Genomic DNA, 21,144 nt, shown 5'->3' on the forward strand with positions numbered 1-21,144 from the left:
CATAGATTTAAAAAACAACAACAATAAACAATAGAAGTATGAATATCATGGAGAGTATGGGGGGTTATGGAGCGTTAGTTACTAATAATGTGGAGTTTACAGTTGTGGAGATAGCTGCAACGTCTCCACTTTGACTCCATCATGATTTATGACAAAATTAAAGAATAAAAACCAGTGAGAAGTCAAAGAGAAATAAAGAGTGTTTATAATAATGAGACAGCAGGAGGACAGGTGCAGTTTAACAGGTTAAATTCTCTGACTTTTCCCTTTAAGAGATAAACAACATTATAAATATGATCATCCACTTTATCTCTAACTGCTCTGCTCCACTGTCACTGACACCTTCACTGGTAACAGCTTCACTGGGAGGATATCACTAGTGGCAACATATGGAAACATCTTCTCAGTGAAAGTGTGTGTGAAGGTGTGTATGTGTGTGTTAGTATCAGGATCAGAGAACGACAGTTTTCCTCTGTTGAAGTCCAGATTCACTCTGATCCTCTGGAACTTCTTCTGCACTGGGAGATCAATGTCTGGAGCTGATGGTGAATATGCTGAGCATTTCCCTAAAAAGAACCTTATTCTCCATGATCCAGACCACAAGTTGTCTCCTTTCCTCTGCACAGACTCTGTTAACACACCCAGTGCCCAGGCTGTATTGTCTCCAACCTCGACATCCCAGCTGTGAGTCCCTGAGTTAAAACCCTCAGACCCCAGGACAGAGCAGTAATAATCAAACCTCTCTGGATTGTCAGGAAGATGCTGTTTGTCTCCTTGTCTCACACTGGTCAGATCTTCAGACAGGATGAGTCTTGGATCAGCAGTGTTTGGGTCCAGAACCACAGGACTGTAGGAGACCATGTCCTTCATCTTGTTCCAGATGTTGAAGGTCAGGTTGCCCAGGTGTTTGGCCTGGTCTATCAGAGCTCCTGAGTCCAGCTGTGGATCCTCCAGCAGGGGGCGCTGCTGGACTCGTTCCACTGCAGCCTTGTAGTTGAGCAGGAATGAGACGTCTTCAGCTCTCAGCTCGTCCTCTGTGGCTCTGACTGTGTGTGAAAGAGCTGCCATCTCTCTGCTCAGAGCCTCCATCTTCTCCTTCATCCTCTGACTCTTCTGCTCCTCTTCCCCCCTCAGTGCAGCCATCCTGTCCTCCTCTTCCTCTTCTAGAAACTGGTGAAGCTTCTTAAACTGCTCCTTAATCTGCCTCTCTGTGTGTCGGGCCTGGACCTTAATGTGTTCTGCTGTTTGACCAAACTTCACTTGAACTTCTTCAAAACCCTTTAACTTCTTCTTTAAGGGCTCCAGAGTTTCCTCAAGTTCCTTCTTGAGTTGTGAAGCAGCTTCATCGATGGGTCTGATTCTGTGGTTGGTGTGTTTTTTTGAATCTCTGCAGATGAGACACACTGGCTGCTGATGGTCCAGACAGAAGAGTTTGAGTTTCTCAGAGTGCAGACTGCAGAGAGCCTCTGAAGATCTCTGCTCTCTCTGCTGTAAGAAGCTCTCACACAGGTTCTTCAACGCAAGGTTACAGGGTGGATTTTTTCTTGAAGTTCTCTTACAAACTGGACAGGGTCGATTTTGTTTCTCCTTCCACCATCTCTTCAGACAGTCTTTACAGAAGCTGTGGCTGCAGGACAGAACAACAGGATCTCTGAAGACCTCGGTACAGACCGGACAGCAGAGATCCTCCTCTAATCTGGAAGCCATTTAGTCTGTGAGTGAAGCTGAAAACACAGCAGACAGGAAGTAGAGTCAGTCATGGCTCCCCTCCCTCCTCTACTGACTTGACTGAAGTTTACTGTGACTCTGAGTCCAGGTTTTAGTCAAACTCACCTTCAGTGTGTGGAGTGTCAGCAGGTTAAAGCAGCAGTGTTGTAGCTGGACTCACTCACAGGAAGTTGTTAGTTTGGTCTGAAGCTGAATCTGATCGTCTCTTCTTCAGTCTGCGTCTCTGGGACTGAGGAGGAACAAACTGTTTCCTGGTTTGTCTCAAGTGAGTCAGGTGAGGAGGCGGAGCTTTGTCAACCATAAACAGTTTCATTGCTGACCTTTGATTCATTGCTGTAAACAGTTGGTTTAGAAGGTTTGTTTTATCTGTTTGTGACCATGAATCAAGATGAATCCAGATTTTGAAATCCCCTTTCCCGCTATCCTGACCCCAGTTGTTAAAAAATAATGTAATTTGATTTTGGATAATGGATCGGATCAAATCATGAAAATGGGTTGTTCAAAACTTGAAACAGATTCTGAGATCAGATTAGGTCACGTAATCCAATCTCAGGTGGGGGCGTAGCTTTATCAACCATAAACAGGTTGAGTCCAGGTTTTAGTCAAACTCACCTTCAGTGTGTGGAGTGTCAGCAGGTTGAAGCAGCAGTGTTGTAGCTGGACTCACTCACAGGAAGTTGTTAGTTTGGTCTGAAGCTGAATCTGATCGTCTCTTCTTCAGTCTGCGTCTCTGGGACTGAGGAGGAAATGCAGCAGTTTCCTGGTTGAGTAATGTGAATCATGTGAGGGGGCGGAGTTTTGTCAAAGTGAAACTTAAGCAGGATGATGTAGCAGCTCTGTTTAGTTTCAGTTTGTGAACAAACTCTTTCAACATGTCCTGTTATAAACTCATGCAGATTTTGTTTTGTTGCACTGATGATGACTTTAATTACAGTTCAAGTTTTTCCTGTTTTCTCCCTCACCACCTTCTGACACAGTGAATATAAAAGGGCCCTAACAACCTCCAAGGAAGCTGATCAATAATCATTTGTACTTTTCCATTAATGCCATTATGACAGTGGTGGTGCGTTCGCTGTCTGCTGGATTTACCAGACATGACTCATTTTCCACCACATCTGTATCCCTATCCAGAGGTTGAAGCTCCTTAAATATGATGATGTTTACTTTATTAAATCTGACATAAAGTTCAATTGACTCAGTTTGGACATTTTCTACTGACTAGAGACAGATTCTTCTCTTCAGCACAAACCTTCACCCTCAGTTCAAGTTGAGTCAATTCAAAGGTTTTATTGACATCAAAGTTAAAAAAAATAATAATAATAATAATTTGCAAAACCATCAATAATTATAGCTGCTGCGCAGCGATGGGTCGGGTCCGGGCTACTTTTGGGCAAATTTAGGCAGATTGCCTAAATTGCAAATTTAGGCAATTTAGGCAATCTGAGCAACAAACAGGAGAATAGGAAGACAAGACAGTTGTCCTTATAATGTCCAATTTGCATCAGTCGAGGATTGAACCCACAACCTCGGGAATCAAAGACCATTGTCTATCGCACTGAGCTAATTGACAAGTGGCAGTTCAACAGTGGCTTCACAAATTGAGTAAGCCATTCACTGTCGTGTAGGCAGAAAAAGAAAAATCAGTTTTTGAGGTAAAATAATGATATGTATTTGTCAAACATCTACTATGAGTCTAAGATATTAGGAGCATTCGCAGATGGTCCAGTCCAAGCTATTTGAATTTTTAAATTTAGAAGCTTGCTGTGATGCCACCATTAGGACAATTGTCTTGTATTTCGTGTTGAGGACATTTGACATTTTGATCTGTCATCATCATCATCACCCTGGCTGGGTCTCGAACTCACAACCTCTGACACCAAGAACCAGCGCTTAACTCAGTGAGCTAATTATCTGGAAGTGAAACATGGTGTGTGTCTTCTCAAATAGACTCAGGGAGTCAGTGCCCGGGCAGCTGTTGTGAACGCAGATTTCTGTTATCTAAACAAAAATCTGTTAATACATAAATTGCATTTAGACAGCAAAATAGCTTGAGGACATCTGACATTTTGATCTGTCATCATCATCATCACCCTCGCTGGGTCTCGAACTCACAATCTCTGACACCAAGAACCAGCTCCTAACTCACTGAGCTAATTAGCTGGTAGTGAAACCTGCTGTGTAGCTTCATTTATCCACTCAGGTGAGCCAGTGCCCGGGCAGCTGTTGTGATGAAATGGTCAAAATGTCAATAATTCAGTCATCTAAACAAAAATCTGATAATACATAAATTGCATCTTGACAGCATGGAAATGTTGGTGATTTGTTTTTAATGATAAGTGTTTTGCTTCACATTGACTGCAGTTGTTCCCATGAGAGCAGAATTCAAAATGTTCTCAAAAATTCAGTTTTTGAACTAAAATTCTGATATTTGCTAAACTTCATCAACCATGACTCCAGAATATTGTCATTTTTTTTCAGGAAGTTTGAAAATGTATTTAGCAAGAATTTGATGGTATATGTTTACAGTACTGTTTACAGTCAAACGTTTTCATGCACTGTAGGCTCAATTTTTGCTTAATCAAAAATCCGAGAAACAAGTTTTGTGGAGGACGGTCTGGAGATGCGCTGTAGCAAGTTTGGTGTCAATTGAGCAAAAATTGTGGGAGGAGATACATTTTAAAAGTTTTACAGTTATTGAAAAAAACAGAGTGATGGACTTCATAATTTGTAATGAGTTTAAGTGGACAAAAGTTTCAGCAGTATTGAGGCTACATTGTGGTGAAGTTTCAACACTGTAGCATCTACCATTGGTTTGGTAGGAATTTTTAAAGTTTTTAAATTTAAACGCTTATTGTGCCCCCCCTAGGAGGGGGGGGCACATGTCCTTGGAGTTGAGTGAATCTGGCATGGGACTGAACCTTTGTGCAAAGTTTGGTGAGTTTTCGCCCATGGGAAGTATGACTTCCTTGGAAAAAGGAGGAAGAAGAAGAAGAAGAAGAAGAAGAAGAAGAAGAAGAAGAAGAAGAAGAAGAAGAAGAAGAAGAAGAAGAAGGAAGAAGAAGAAGAAGAAGAAGAAGAAGAAGAAGAAGAAGAAGAAGAAGAAGAAGAAGAAGAAGAAGAAGAAGAAGAAGAAGAAGAAGAAGAAGAAGAAGAAGAAGAAGAAGAAGAAGAAGAAGAAGAAGAAGAAGAAGAAGAAGAAGAAGAAGAAGAAGAGACACAAATATAGATTAAAAATAAACAACAGAAATCTGAATATCATGTAGAGCAGGGGTGTCAAACTCAAATACATCGTGGGCCAAAATTTAAAAATTGGTATAAGTTGAGGACCGGACTGGTTGTTTATTGAGAACTCATTGAAATGACCTTTTTGCACATATTGAACCTTAAACTAATAAAGCCTGTAAGTTATTGCATATAAAACAACATTAATCATTAAATAAATAAATAAAAAAACAGTTGTATTCATTTCTAATGGCTCTATCTGCAGCTTTCATCGTCATTTATAATTAGGGATGCACATGATTAACCATTAACCAATATCAAGAACTTTGACTGATTAATACATGATAATTATATTATATACATTAATATTATTAGCTCCTTATGTCGTCAACTTTTGGGGGCTTACCGACACGTGCAGACTTACACTCGTGCCTTCAGTCATATCAGTCACTGACAGTCTGTGCCAGTTATGCAACACAGTCTACTCTAGTGACAGATGGTCAGACAACAAACGTACAGGGACGTCTGCATGTGCGTCACCTTAGTAACGGCGCTGCTAAAAAACAAAGAAAGAAGAAAAAGTACGGTACTGTGCTCTCCAGTCGGTTCACCTGCAGCTCCACAGAGGAGCTCTGCTGCTCCTCTCTTCAGCCTCGTGTTTGACATACGTGATGTAGAGCTTTGGGGTTATGAAGCGTTAGTTACCTACAATGTCAAGCTAAATTTGAATGTATTATTACTTTTGTCAGTTTCAGTTGTGGGTTATGTGGTTGAAGTGTGTTATCCATAGTTCCAGTCTCAGTGTTGTGTGTCTCTGGTCTCTTGCTGCAGGGAGGAGGGTCAGTGTGTGGAGGGCATCATGGAGATCTTCGACATGCTGCTGGCCGCCACGTCTCGCTTCCGTGAGCTGAAGCTTCAGAGGGAAGAGTACGTCTGTCTGAAGGCCATGATCCTGCTCAACTCCAGTGAGTCTCAGTGTGTGTGTGTGTGTGTGTGTGTCTGTGTGTGTTTACACTCTTACATAACTCAGATAAGTGTGTTCCTCTGCTCTTGTTGTGGTTATTGAAACAATCATCTGAGACTGACTGAGTCAATGACACCTGTATCTGACCCACATGATAAAACTAAATCTAATCCGACCAGAGCACAAACAGAACTGATCTGAACATCTTATATGTTTCTGTTTTTATTAGCTGAAAAAACTGGATTTTCAAAATAAAACTCTTTGAAGTCCTGAAATATGAACTTAACTTTGATTTTCAGAGTCAGAATCAGACCTCTATTGATCCTCAAGGTAAATTCTGTTTCCTTAGGTTTTACGTTTAGGATGAAGATAAGATTAAAGTAAATATATACACTCATACAAGATAAATATATACATAAGATACGTACATGTTTGTTAAATTTCCTCTCGAGGTTCAGATGTTCCCCAGAGAAGTTCTCCATGTTCAGATGTTCCTCACTGTGGGCCGAGGTCTGAACTATAAAGTTCTGTATTAAATTAGTTTGGCTTTTAGTGTTTGTGCCTCAGTGAAGATGTTGGAGGACGAGTGGCAACGGCACAGTGAGCGGTGAAGGTGATGAAGATCAGAACCGGCTTTTCAAGATCCACCACCGGGTCACTTCCTGGTTCCTGGACCTTGTACTAGATCATGAGGGATAAACATAAACATCACCACCCTTTCTTTGTGGGAAATTTTCTCTGAAGTTCATCTGGGTCAGGATGAGGTGTTAAAGTTAAAGCGCTAAATTTAGCATCAGGTTACACACTCATATATTATACTGTGAAAACAATTTTGTGTTTACGCAACACACTTTGTTGAAAGTCTCTGTGACGTCGAGGTCGATATGATTCTGCTGATGTTCTAGTAGCACGATTATCTTGACATCTTCACAGATATATAAAAATAAAAAAAGTTTTGTCCAGACAAAGTTCAGGAACATGAACACAGAGCTGAACCTCGGTCTGTATCAGATGTTTAACACTTTTTCTCCTCTCTGATAAAACAGAAAGAGGAGAAGAAGGTTTGATGCCAGGTTTAGTAAAAAGATGGAACAAGCCCCGCCCACAGGGCTTTTATTTTGACAGTACATGAGACTAGTTAGTTAGTAGCACTTTGGATCAATGATATTTTTACCATATGGGACATAAGAGTCACAACTCAGTGATGCTGAGACAACGATGGCACTTTGGACAAGGAGGCTAATATCTGAGTTTAAGTTTAAAATCTGAAATATGTGAGAAAAAAACTTCTATTTTTTGTTATCATCTAGCAAAGAAACTTAAAGGTTGGAAGAGCAGAGGCACCAACATTTTTGGGCTTAAATAGTATAACACATACAGTATATATTTACTGAAACGTAAAGTTTAATAAGACCTTACTCTGCAGGCAGAATGGAAATTTCCAACTCTGCAAAATATGGACATGTTTTTTTCCTTGATAGGAAAAAAAAAACACACAAATTTTGGATTTTTTTCTCACAAATTTGCATCTTTAAATGAATAAATCTCCCCCTGTGTCATCCAGCTCTTCCTCTTTTCTTTAACGGTCCTAACACACGCTCCTATGACAGTGACTCAGTGAAATAAAACTACCGTATGTTATTAAACCAGATCTTCTGTTGCAGCTGAACTCTCCTTAAGTTCCTGAAGTTTTTTTTACTGATTAAAACTTTTATTGAAATTGTCCAGATTCAGAATAATAAAAAAAACGACGTGACAAGTTAACGGCCTTAACGGTCAGAGCTGCAGCCTTACAGCACCGAGGTTCAGAGTGTGTGAGATCCTCCCACGGCAGAAACACTCAACACAACCTGCGAGGATGAACTTTATTACACAGCAGTTTTTTTTTTATTCCCTTAATGTTCTCCCAGAGCGGTCACTGTGTCCCAGTTCACACACACACACACACACACACACCCAGCAGATGAACCACTGTACAGGTCTCACTGAGGTTACAGACCTCTGTGCGTGTCCTCACATAGTTTAACAAAGTTTAACACACACACACACACACACACACACACTCAGGTCATCTGACAGACTGTTGACTCTGCTGCAGCTGGGGATGAAAGGAAAAAAAAAGAAAAAAAGAACAAATTGTGCAAGAAGTGAAATCGAGTCTGAAAAGTCAAATGAGCAAAGAGAAACTTTTAAGATTCATGATTTTGGACGTTGTGGCGAAACAACGTCCAATCTGTGGTGGCTGATTTACAGACGCCCCCCCCCCCCCCACTCTGTCCCCATCCTCCCCCTTCACCTTCCAGTGTTTCATCTGCAGCGTCCATCAGTGTCTTTGATGAGCCGAACATCCAGATGTTTACCAGAGATTTATTAGGTTTTTAATTGAAGAAACTTTAACTTGTAGAAGGTTTGAATTTTATTTGAAAACAGAAACAACAGCTTTCTTTGGTTTTGGCTTCTCTTACAGTACAACCATTTGGTTTTATTTCTGCAGGATTAAATCTGACATGCACAAGATTTTAACTGTGAAATAGCAGAACTTGAAATCACATCTGCCAAAATACATCCACTGCTTTGCAGAAAACACAAATGGATAAATAGATAATACAACTAGATATAAATAATACAGTAATTATAGGTTACTACTGGACCAGTGTTGGTAAAAAGTTAAATGTTAAAGGGATAGTTCACCCAAAATTCAAATTTCACTCATTTCCTACTCCCCCTCATGTGGACTAAGGGCTGGGAGAAGTTTCAGAGTCCTCCGTGGCTTCTCTGAGTTACAGCAGGGCTCTGTGCAGCACTGCATGTCCATATGACGGTTTCTTCGTCCAAAAAGACACACCAAAAAACATCCAAATACCTCCATAGTGCTCGTCTGTAATGTCCCTCTTGTATTGAAGCCCCAACATGAGAAATTGTTCAGAAAAAAATTAAATAAGTCTATATTTTAAGCTTGTTTGTAGCGGAAGCTCCCAGTGTCTCTGTTCCCTGCTTTGCCTGTGTCTGTGCAAATCGCATGAGATTTGAGACGGGGAGCTTCCGCTACAAACAAGCTTAAAATATATATAGACTTATATAGACTTATATAGGCTTCAATACAAGAGGGACATTACAGACGAGCACTATGGAGGTATTTGGATGTTTTTTGGTGTGTCTTTTTGGACGAAGAAAAGTGAGGTCCATTCTCAACCGTCATATGGACATGCAGTGCTGCACGGAGCCCCCCTGTATTTGAAATTAGAATTTTGGGTGAACTATCACTTTAAAAAAACTTTATAAAACATTATATTTTCAATCTTCAAATAAAATCACAATTTAAGTAAAAAAAAATCTTGAAAATCTCATTTCATCAGTACTGAGAACGTTTAGCCAGCCAGAACATGTCATACACTTCTTCACTCTGATAAATTATGAATCGGCAGCAGAAACTCCCAGGCTTCTATTTCAGTCCTGAGAGTTTGATCGTTATCATTAAAAGTCGTTATTTAGCCTCCGTATCGTCACACGGTCAGATACGAAGCTGCCAACATCTGAGCTGGACCAGTTTAGGAACCGCTGAGCTCAAGTTGTTTATTCAAAAGCATATTTTTGTGACTGAACTTTTCCAAGACAAAGTGAAGAAGCTTCTCATGAGCTTTGACCTGTAGCTACATGTAGAACAACAGTGACCATGGACTCTGCTGGTTGTGTGTCTGTGTGTGTGTGTGTGTGTGTGTGTGTGTGTGTGTGTGTCAGACCTGTGCAGCAGCTCCCCTCAGACGGCCGAGGAGCTGGAGAGCAGGAACAAGCTGCTGCGTCTGCTGGACTCGGTCATCGACGCTCTGGTCTGGGCCATCTCCAAGCTGGGCCTGTCCACCCAGCAGCAGACCCTGCGCCTCGGACACCTCACCATGCTGCTGTCCCACATCCGCCACGTCAGGTACAGACCACAGACCACAGACAGGAAACAGACACACAGAGACACCAGACATTTACACTCTGAGCCCAACAGACCTGTGTGCGTGTGTGTGCAGTCACATAGAGACACCGCAGATTCTCAATCAGAAGCCCTGGCTTTTATTTGAGACAGGTGTCCAAATGGGAGAGGCTTTTATTTAATTTTGAACAAATCTTATGTACTGTCTGTTTTGTATTATTGTTTTGTGGAATAAATGTTTGTATGTATGTTGTATGTGTACTTGGGACCCCCTCGAAAATGAGATGCTGCATCTCAAGGGGCTATCCCTCAACAAAATCAATTCAATTCAATTCAAATATGGAAAATAATATAACACATGGTTCTGTTGTTACTGTTTAAAAGAGTAAGAATAGAAGGAAAGATTTGGATCCAGAGCAGCATCATTTAGAGCTCGCAATTATATAGTACCAGAAGTTTAATCAGCACTGATTAAACTTTGTCTAAATAAACACGTACTGTATATACGTAGGCTCCAGCTCTTTACTTTGTCAGTCAGAGTTCTCAACGGGCCGAATAACACAACCAGACGTGCCGGGTTCGGGTTGAAAACATACAAATAATTCGGGTCAGGTCGGATCACAAGCTTCTTTTTTTTTGGCTGCGTTGGGGCCGAGAATTAATGCTCATGAGTCCGGGGCACCAACACCCGCTGGTCGGACCGGGTCGCGTTTAAACTATTGTATCAGGCCGGTTGAGAACTCTAGCACGAATGAATGAAACAGCTTAGAAACTGATCAAACAGGCGATCGTGGGCTTTGAGAGGTTTTGCACATTCACAAAAACTTGTACAAAACTCGTACAAAATAGAAACAGACCCCTTTGAACCGAGACTCTGCTTTTATTTACTCAAACCTTTAACCAGACCCGGTCCAGTACAGGAGACCGGCGTCTATTTGAGACTCAGCCTTTATTTGAGAATTTTTGGTAGATCATTGATGTTATGAGATGGTACAAGTTTTGATGCACTTTTCACAATCTGCAGTGAGTTTGAGAGCTTTAATGACGTTAAAAATATAAATTAATAAAATGTTAACTGTCCGTGGTCTCTGCAGTAACAAAGGCATGGACCACCTCTCCACCATGAAGAGGAAGAACGTGGTTCTGGTCTACGACCTCCTGCTGGAGATGTTGGACGCCAACACGTCCAGCAGCAGCAGCAGCAGCAGCCAGACCTCGTCCTCCCCCACCTCGGACATCTACTCAGACCAGCACCGGTACCCCCCGCCCCCCACCCCCCACCTGCAGCCGGACCCGGGCTCAGACCACCGGGCCGACCACGCCGACCACGCCGCGGTGCCTCCACACGACCGAGAGGCCGAAGACCCGATCCTGGACCGACACCTGCAGACTCTGCAGCTGCAGCACACGACTCCTCCTCAGGGCCTGATGGTGGAGCACATGGACCACAACGAGTGAGTTCATTCACCAGGAGGAGGAAGTAAAAACATAGAGATGGATGGAGGGAAAGAAGAGAATAGAAAAGAAACAAGGAAGAAAATAACAACAGATGTGAGGTAGAAAGAAAAGAAGAAATGGTGGGAAAGAAGGACAGAAAGAAAAAGAGAGGGTTTTCTTGAAACTTTACCACTTTTCCTAGAATTTTTTTCAGAAAATTTACCTGTTTCTTCTCATTTTTCTTTTCTACTTTTTAATATTTTTTTAAAGAAATTTTACCCCTTTTGTTTGTTTTTTTTAGAAATGTTACCACATTTTTCTATAATTTTTTGAGAAATTTTACCACTTTTCCTAGAATTCTTTTGAGAAACTTTACCAGTTTCTTCTCAATTTTTCTTTTCTACTTTTTACTTCTTTTTTTTTAAATAAATTTTTACCCCTTTTCGATTATTGTTTGCCCCCTTTTTTTTTTGAGAAATTTTACCACATTTTTATATAACTTTTTGGGAAATTTTACCACTTTTTCTAGAATTCTTGAGAAATTGTACCAAATTTTTCCAAAATGTTTTGCAAAATTTTACCAGTTTTACCACATTTTTCTAAAAATCTTTAAACTTTTGTTTATTTTTTTTGAAATCTTACCACTTTTTTCTAGAATTGTTTCAACTTTTTTGGAGAAATCGTACCACTATTTTCCAGAAATTTCTCTTTAATCTTTCAAAAGGGTACATTGGTTGTTTGTGTATTTCTGGTGTTTGCTTCAAAATTTTGTCCAATGGGGGTCCATGGTCTAATTTGTGTCAATTATGGGGTCCTTGATGTAAAAATGTTTGAGAACCACCGGCCTATGTGATACAAGTATGAACAGTACTGTAAACTGTTTTCTTGTCTGTAACAACATCTATTGCACGTCTGTCCGTCCTGGGTGAGGGATCCCTCCTCTGTTGCTCACCCTGAGGTTTCTCCGATTTTTCCCTGTTAAAAGGGTTTCCATGGAGTTTTTCCTCAGTCGATGTGAGGGTCTAAGGACAGAGGATGTTGTTACGATGCCATGTAAAGCCCTTTGAGACAAACTGTTTGTAAAAACGGGCTATACAAATAAAATTGCCTTGCCTTGCCTTGCCTTGCCTTTACCCACCTAAAAAGCAGTTTACCCACTACAAAACGTTAGACGACACCACTGAGACAGAAGAAAGTTGATAAGGACAGATAATAGATTGGGTATAAGTGGGGAAGAAAGAAAGGAATGAAGGAAAGAGAATAAAAGAGAGAAGAAGATAAAGAAAATAAAAATGTGACTAGGAAAAATGACTGAAAATGACTAAAAATGACTTCCTGTGTGACACCTTCCTCTCCCACACAGCTACATCCACTCAGAGCCGTGGTCTCTGGACGCCGGGGACGACGACCCCTCTGTGGACGCCAGCAGCTGCATCATGGCCGACCGGATCATGATGCAGTCCAGCTTGGAAGGATGACGGGACTCGAACACAGACTGAAACTTAAAACCGGGACGTTTTCCTGTCGTCCAAAGATCAAGGAAGGAAACAAACAAAACATAAAAAAGTAAAAAAAAAAAAAAAAACACACAAAGTGCTGTTGTGAGGTAAAGCTTTTTCTCTCTTGTTGAGATGTTTTTAGTCTTTGTTAAAAAAAAAATTGCAAAAAAACAAAATGTTTTTTGATCGATTGTATATTTTGTGTGCGTAAATATTTCCTGTGAATGTGCACTACAGTTCCCGAGGACGTCCGGAACCTCTGCCAGTCCGTCTGTGCTCTTTTTTGATATGATGCAGTATTTGTATGTTTGTTTTTTCACGTCCAGAACAAGCTGTCCACTCAGCATCTATCTATCTATCTATCTATCTATCTATCTATCTATCTATCTATCTATCTATCTATCTATCTATCTATCTATCTATCTATCTATCTATCTATCTATCTATCTATCTATCTATCTATCTATCTATCTATCTATCTATCTATCTATCTATCTATCTATCTATCTCTCTCTCTCTCTCCACCAGTGTTTTACCTGTCGCACCGTGGTGTAATACTTCTTTCTCTCCGTCTCTGCTGCCGTCGTCGTTGTACGTTGGTGTTTTTCTACTCTCTCTTTGTACAAACCTGAAGTGTCCGTGGTGGAGAAGCAGCAAAGATTGTGGCCTTTTAACAAAATGACTGTTAATTAAAATAGTTGTTTGTCCTTCTCTGTTCATGTGGTTTAAACTGAGGCTGAGTTCACACGCTACAGGAAGTGACACAGGTCTGGGGCTTTTATTGTGAAGGAACAGAAAGATTTCTGATCTGACGACTTCAATTTAGCTTCAAAGCTTTTAAGTGTTACAAAGCAGTTCTAACATGTTACACATTACTTTGTAATTGTTGTCGACCTGCCAACGTCTCTGTGTGTAATGATGTTAACAATGTGGTTCATATCACAAAGAATCAAATTACAGCACAAATAGATCATGTAAACATATTGATCATTATTAGATCATTAGAAGATAAATACATGTATGTATGTACATAGTATGTGTTTGTTTGTATGCCATACATATACTTATGTATATTTGTATGTTAGTAAGTATGCATGTATGTGTGTGTGAGTTTGTATGTTAGTATGTATGTATGTATTTTAGTATGTACTGTATGTACTTTATTAACCTTTAAATAATGTTGAGAGTCCAATGTGACCCATTTTTACATTTGAGAACAGTAAAAACACCCTAAACATTTGAGCTGCGTTCATATTTATACTTTCAAACTCTTCAGGCAGTGCTCAGTGTCGGCGACTGTCCTGACGTGTGTATTTCTCTTCTATAACACACGTTCTACATCTCGGAGGCGACGTATTCCCACATACGGGCTTCCTTCACCTTTTAAACGGAGCAGAGCCTTAGACAGGCAGGAAAACCCTTGTATGGCTATGTATGTATATATGTTAGTATGTATGTATGTATGTATGTACGTATGTTAGTATGTATGCATGTATGTTAGAAAGTATGTATGTAAGTAGTATATATGTTAGTATGATTGTTAGCAAGTATGTATGTATGCTAGAATATATGTGAGTATGTATGCATTTATGTTAGAAAGTATGTATGTATGTCTGTAAGTGTATGTGTTAGTGTGTATATTAGCAAGTATGTATGTATGCTAGAATATATGTGAGTATGCATGTATGTTAGAAATTATATATGTACTGTATGCATGTATGTATGCATGTTAGAATGTATGTAAGTATGTTAGAAAGTATGTATGTATGTATGCCAAAATGTATGTATGTTAGTATGTTTTTGAGTTTGTTAGTATGCATGTGTATGTATGTTAGTAAGTGTGTGTATGTTATTTTGTATGTATGTTGTATGTTTGTATATTAGAAAGGTTGTATGCCTGTATGTATGTATGTATGTATGTATGTATGTATGTATGTATGTATGTATGTATATATGTATGTTGGAAAGTATGTTTGTCAGTATGTATGAATGTACAGTATGTTACTATGTATGTATGTCTATATGTTAGTATGTATGTATATGTATACCAGTGTAGATATGTTTGTTACTGTGCCTGTACAGTAACATCAGGCTGTGACCACTGGACTTTTACTTTTCCAGATCTGCTGACGTCAGATTCTCTGAGTGTTTCACTTTGCCAGAGATCCAGTCTAAACACAGATAAACCATATCTGAACTTTTCATATTTGATTTAGCTTTAACAGTACACAGAGGCTTGTGAATGGACTGAATGATGGTGTAAACATCAACATGATAGAGTCGTCAGTTCTCTCTGCTGTGATTTACACGTTTCCCCGGTGAAAACAACGGGAGGAAAAAGCTGAGGATGAACTCCGGTCCAGAACTTTTCTTTGTTTTGTTGTTTCTGGCTTCGAGTCCTCAACAGATTTGTCTTCTTCTTACACACGTAACGCCTCTTGTCTGGGCTCGTTTGCTCTGCTTGTTGTGTTCTTGTTAACTCCCGAGATATTTTGGTTTCGTCCAAGTTTATTGGATGGATAAACTGTCCCTGAACGCACCATTAAGATGCGGTGAGCTGTGCCACCTCTGCTCTGCCAGTGTGAACTCAGCCTCAGACCTGGATCATCACTAGTAGTAGACAGATACATGTTCACTCTGCTCCGTCTGGTGTCTGTGGCTTCTACATGCATGACCACACACACACACACTCAACAACGCTGAAAATGTTTCTCTTGCTGGTTTGTGCACCACACACACACACACATGCACGTTCATAAGTGAGATGTTGAACTTTTTCAGCAGTTCTCGTTTTCTGTCTCTTCAATAAACATAACGGAAACAAATCATGGCAAACACTGTTTATTGTCAATCTATACATCCCATAAATAAGTGTTCACAAAATAAATCAAACTTTACACGTTGCTGTTGTCTGTGTTTTGGTTTTGTGGTTCCTCCGAGTAGGTCGTGCACAAAAAAAAAGAAAAGAAAAAAGAAAACATTAAAGATCAAACACTGGTTCAAGGGGGTCCCCAACTTTTTCTTGAAATTTTACCACTTTTTCGTTGATTTTTTTTACTTTTTTTTTCAGAAATTTGATCACTTTTTAAATTATTGTTTGACTTTTTTTTTTTTTTGAAATTTTACCACTTTTCCTAGAATTTTTTTTAGAAATTTTACCAGTTTTTTCTCAATTTTCCTTTTTATTATTATTTTTCAATACATTTTTACCCCTTTTTGTATTATTATTTGCCCCTTTTTTGAGAGAGAGAAATTTTGCCACATTTTTCTATAATTTTCTGAGAAATTTTACCAATTTTTTTTCTAAAATTGTTTGCAAAATCTTACCACTTTTTCTAGAATTATTTTGAGAAATTGTAAAAAAATTTTCTCAATTTAAAAAAAAAACCTTTTAGTATTTTTGTTGTTGAAATTTTACCACTTTTTTCTAGAAATATTTAAACTTTTTTGGAGAAATTGTACCTCTGGATCTTCACTAGTAATAGACAGATACACGTCCACTCTGCTCCGTCTGGTGTCTGTGGCTTCTACATGCATGACACCACACACACACACACACACACACTCAACAACGCTGAAAATGTTTCTCTTGCTGGTTTGTGCACCACACACACACACATGCACGTTCATAAGTGAGATGTTGAACTTTCTCAGCAGTTCTCGTTTTCTGTCTCTTCAATAAACATAACGGAAACAAATCATGGCAAACACTGTTTATTGTCAATCTATACATCCCATAAATAAGTGTTCACAAAATAAATCAAACTTTACACGTCGCTGTTGTCTGTGTTTTTGTTCTGTGGCTCCTCTGAGCAGAGGCTGGAGGTCGTGTACAAAAACAAACAAAAAAAAGATTCAAACATTAAAGATCAAACAACTGAGATTCAAAACCAAATAATGACACAAAAATCCTCTCAGTAAAATTCACATCAACGTTGTCGTCGTACGTCGGCAACATTTAAAGATCTTTGATTGTGCATGTACACCAAGCTACATTCAATGCCCAAAGAATCACGTTACATTCATGTTCACTGCTCAGAGTGTTTCAGGTAAAACCCCAAAACATGTATACAACAATAACAACACAATTCGTTTTAATCTGTTTGATGTTAAAGCAGAAGTAAGCGATATTTTTGTGTTAATATAAGTCTTAAATAGTTATATCTTCAGACAGCAATCACTTACATAGAGTGTTTGGACCGAAACACGGGTCTGTCAGTCACTCTGCTCTGCTCTGAGCCCAGGAGAAAACTTTTATCGTATCCTACAGTTTTTATCCAATGAGGAGAGAGAACGGCATGCAGGGCTGTGTGTGCAGCCAAGGGATGCCGTGAATGTGGTGACGTAGGGACGAGGACTGTTATGGTGCGTTCAAGGAAACTCGTAACTCGTGTTTTTCCGACCTGTGAAGTCGTACCAGTTCGATCTGGTACGAGTTCACGGGTCAGAAGTTACGAGTGGCCGTTATAGTGACTTTCACAGGTAAAACAGGTCGGAAAAACACGAGTGGGTTGCCTGGAACGCTACAAAGTCGTAAGTCGTGACTTGAAGCTGTAATTTACGGTTTCAAAAGCCTGCCTGGAATGCAGCATTAGCCAAAACGACCGGATCGCTTACTTCTGCTTTAAACACCTGTTGTTGTAGCTGCAGTTCCTCATTTAACAGCCAGAGGGCGGTGTCACATGTTTGTGCTGCTGCTGCTGCGTTCATTATAAATCAAAAACAGATCTCTAAAGTTACATGAAGTGATATTTTTGATGTGTATATGTACAAATATGATTTCGTTAGTTAAAATTTGATGTGAATGATGTCGATGTGGTGAAAAAACATCACTTCATGCAGCTTTAAGTCGTAGAGAAAGGTGGAGTGATAAAGATTCAACTTCCTGTTCTGGCCATTATTATGAAAACAAAACAAACAATATAATAGAAACAAGTTTTATATTATCTGTTTGTGGCGTTCAATAAGTTGACAGACTCCAGTGCCACATTCAAACACACATTCGTACACAAAAGCAATAATTTACTTAGTTCTTTCTCGGTCGTTTGCCGTTATATACAAAAAAAATTCATTAATAACACGATTAAAAGTTCATTATGTCATAAAATCTGGGAGTTGTGTTGCTCGCTACAGAAAAGGCATGTCTGCAGAAGAGTCACTGCCATCATTGAAAATTAAAATAAAAAACGTCGTACAGATTTACAGATTTTAGAATAAAACCTAAACCAAACAAAAACGAAACGTCTGTTGGCTGGTGTCAGTAGAAAACGTGCTGTGGAACAACAACGAGCGGCTGCCGTCTATGAGAGTCAGTAAAAATAGCTGCGGTGGTAGAAAATGGCTCGAGTGCCTCTGAGCTCCGTGATGCTTTGGTAAGAAGAACTTCACACCAGAACGTACAAAATATAGATATCAAAATAAATCTTGACCTTTGTCTTTGCACCGTGTGTTGAAGATGTTCAGTGGGGACGTTAACTGGCAAAAAATAATTATAATAATAATAATCACACTTTGACAACTTTAAAACAGACCAGTAATATGGCTTTTTCTTCTCTTTTACTGTGGCGCACCACAAATAAATACGTTTTTTTAAATACACAGAGTCCAAATCCAAAATCACACGAGGCGTTCAGGTGCCTGTTTCTGTTTCAGTTCTTTTTCTCAGTTCGTTCCTGTGTCGTGGCTTCACGTGGGCGGCGGCCCGTTGGTGTAGCGCAGCATCGGGTAGAAGGAGCGCGCAAAGTTGTTGGACAGCGTGCAGCTGTAGTCGTCCTCGGACAGCGGCACCAGACAGGCCAGAACCAGCAGCAGCAGGAAGAGCAGGTGGAGCGGGAACGCAGCGCGCAGAACCCGGTAGAAGAACCCGGGCCGGTGGGGGGAGGAGTCCCTCCGCTCCTCTCTGGACCGGACGGAGAGAGAAAGAGAGAGATGATGATATTTTCACTGTTTATTCACTATTATCATCATTAGTATAATTATGTGTTCTTATCCCATTGTTGTAATGCTTTGGCAATATTGTATTAAAGGGATAGTAGCATTTTTTTAAAGTGGGGTTGTATGATCTAGCTACATATAGCCCCTAAGTACTCTAATAGAGGGTATGCGTTTACGCCACGTTGCCCTCGGCAACGCCCCGTTCGATCGGACTGAGTGGCAAAACAAGCGTCCCTCAACGTGCTGGCGGATAGCGGTGGACTCATAAACTGGATAAAATATCTTATATGAAAACAAATTGATGTCAAAAGGAATCGACAACCAGCTCAACACAACCGTCTGCTCCACGGACACTGACTGTAACACAGTGACTGCAGCACCTGCAGAGTGACTGACAGGCTCACTGTTCCTGTGCAGAGGGACGAGATTACAGCTGTTACTGTCGTCCTGACAGTGACTCCCGACACTTAAACCTGCGCGCTGCTTTTATTCTGAAAAACTCTGACCAGTCAAACTGTAGGATGTGTTAGAGGACTAATTTATCTGTCTAAACATCAGAACTATGACACCTGAAACTGTAAACACAGCTGATTGATCGAAAAAAATGACCGCTCCAGTGAATTTACTTTCCGTCATTGAGAACAGGTTCTTGAATGTAACTCGGTCAAAGTGAGACGTATCCTCAAGATGTTTAGCAGCTCTGTTAGGTCATGCTGCTTTACATGCTGGCAAAGCTAGACATGTCAGACTTGTGTTGGCTCGGAGAAAATCGCTTAGTTACTTGCTCGTTTTTGAACTTTGGCGGCTCTGCCACTCGTCTTTTTGCCGCTCAGTGGACGTTCCAGAGCGACTCCCGAGTACCGTGACGTCACGTGCATACCCTCTCCCGTTAGCAACGCCAGCCCATAATAGCCCTGCCCAGAGATTTACAACATACAGTGTTGTGAACAGACCCAAAGAAACGGCCTATTTTCGTGGCCTAAAAGAGGTTTTACCTGGAAAAAAAATACACAGTTCCATTGTTCGCTATAATATAATTTTCTCCTCTCCTCTCTCTAGACCTCACCTAACCAACTCACATATCCTTCCACCCAGGGTTAGCACCCACCGATCAGCAGTTGGTTAGGTCCAGGTAAAACCTCTTTTAGGCCGTTTCTTTGGGTCTGTTCACAACACTGTATGTTGTAAATCTCTGGGCAGGGCTATTATGGGCTGGCGTTGCTAACGGGAGGAGTGCAGGGAGTCTTGCAATTAAAGTACTTAGGGGCTATTTGTAGATCATACAACCCCACTTTAAAAAAAATGCTACTATCCCTTTAACAGTCATGCCAACAAAGCTTGTTAAATTGAAAAAATTGAAATTGAAAGATGGATCAGGTGAAGCTTCACTGGAGATCAATAGTTTGATATTTTAGGATCAAGACTTATTGTTGACTTGATAACACTCACAACTTGTTACCAGAATCAGAATTAGAAGTACTTCCTGGTAACACTTTATAATAAGTACACACTATTAAGCATTAGTTAAACATGAAATACTTCATTCATCATTTATAACACATGATACTCATTAGTATGTAGTTTATAAACACAGTTAAACATGTTTTACTGATTGGGTTAGGGTTAGGGTTAAGCACTAACTGTGTTTATAAACTACATGCTAATGAGTATTCATGCGTTATAAATGAAGAATTCAGTATTTATTAATACTTAATAGTGTGTACTGATTATAAAGTGTTACCTTGTTTTATTGATCCCCGGAGGGAAACTTTTCTGCTTTACTGAATAGTAAGAAAAGCAATCAAGATATAAAAATATTACTAAAATAAAAAGCAGAGTAAGAATAGAATTATATAAGATAAAAAAAATGAATATAAAGTAAAATAAATACTTATGTGTGTATTAAACAAACTTGTTGAGAGTTAATTCTTCAGTTTTAAATGTTTTGTTTTTGCTCAGATCAAATAAGTGAAATTTCAAAAGTATCAAACTGTTCTTAGAAAAAGAGAAATTGTCTCACTCAATGTGAGAGATGTAGTTTTGTTTTTATTTGACACGTGATCTGATCCTGACATTTCTGACAAAGTGGAAGTGAAGTTGTGAAGTGGATTTTACAGAATAATAATAAATAACAATTAGTTTCTACAAACAAAATTTATTTGTGTTTGTTTGAGGCAGATTTTTCTAAATCTGGATGAATAAAATCATTATTAGATAAAAATGAGTTTGGTGTAAAGTGTGAACTTTACCTTCTAGCTGCCGTTTGTCCGACTGTAGCTGCCTGAAGAGAAACTTCCTCCTGAGGAAACAAGAGACACACGTGTTAAACTCTGGATTCAACAGTAAACAGATGTGTTACAGATGTTTCTGCACTGATCACATCTTAAAACTGGATCAGGAGTGATTTTGTATAATTTACATTAGATACCTAAAAACTATCT

The 21,144-nt window shown here is 39.6% G+C and overlaps 3 protein-coding genes and 1 long non-coding RNA gene across 7 annotated transcripts in view; 2 read left to right on the forward strand and 2 right to left on the reverse strand.

Annotated features, from left to right (window-relative positions):
• esr2b (estrogen receptor 2b) overlaps positions 1-13,109 on the forward strand; it is a 61,488-nt gene extending 48,379 nt beyond the window's left edge. For all 3 annotated transcript variants that reach the window (XM_085768289.1, XM_085768288.1, XM_085768290.1), the window contains 4 exons: positions 5,782-5,915; positions 9,653-9,836; positions 10,928-11,287; positions 12,634-13,109. In XM_085768289.1, the coding sequence (XP_085624415.1) occupies positions 5,782-5,915; positions 9,653-9,836; positions 10,928-11,287; positions 12,634-12,748 (793 nt within the window). In that variant the 3' untranslated portion in view covers positions 12,749-13,109. The remainder of the gene's footprint in view (positions 1-5,781; positions 5,916-9,652; positions 9,837-10,927; positions 11,288-12,633) is intronic.
• Positions 1-15,669, forward strand: part of LOC146963246 (uncharacterized) — a 268,846-nt gene extending 253,177 nt beyond the window's left edge. The window contains exons 1-2 of one of the 2 annotated variants that reach the window (XR_015034782.1): positions 13,926-14,241; positions 15,327-15,669. This is a non-coding gene — a long non-coding RNA (uncharacterized LOC146963246). Of the gene's footprint in view, positions 1-13,925; positions 14,242-15,326 lie in introns of those variants that run through there. The other variant, XR_015034783.1, reaches the window with a different exon arrangement.
• LOC146963252 (E3 ubiquitin-protein ligase TRIM39-like) lies at positions 66-1,728 on the reverse strand. The gene has a single exon (XM_085768295.1). It carries the CDS (start codon positions 1,705-1,707, stop codon positions 313-315), a length of 1,395 nt encoding a protein of 464 aa, XP_085624421.1. The 5' UTR covers positions 1,708-1,728; the 3' UTR covers positions 66-312.
• Positions 15,670-17,386: 1,717 nt separating the features above from the next.
• Positions 17,387-21,144, reverse strand: part of syne2b (spectrin repeat containing, nuclear envelope 2b) — a 199,714-nt gene continuing 195,956 nt past the window's right edge. Inside the window, exons 131-132 of the mRNA XM_085768285.1 lie at positions 20,953-21,002; positions 17,387-18,668 (exon numbers count right to left, since the gene is read on the reverse strand). Coding sequence (XP_085624411.1) covers positions 18,455-18,668; positions 20,953-21,002 — 264 coding nt within the window. The 3' untranslated portion in view covers positions 17,387-18,454. The remainder of the gene's footprint in view (positions 18,669-20,952; positions 21,003-21,144) is intronic.

This window comes from Trachurus japonicus, chromosome 22 (assembly GCF_045865225.1).
Source record: "Trachurus japonicus isolate A0001 chromosome 22, Traja_1.0".
Taxonomy (NCBI): domain Eukaryota; kingdom Metazoa; phylum Chordata; class Actinopteri; order Carangiformes; family Carangidae; genus Trachurus; species Trachurus japonicus.

What these genes read in the sequence shown, in the direction of transcription:
- LOC146963252 (XM_085768295.1), bottom strand. Translation starts at nt 1,707, where the DNA reads ATGGCTTCCAGATTAGAGGAGGATCTCTGCTGTCCGGTCTGTACCGAG.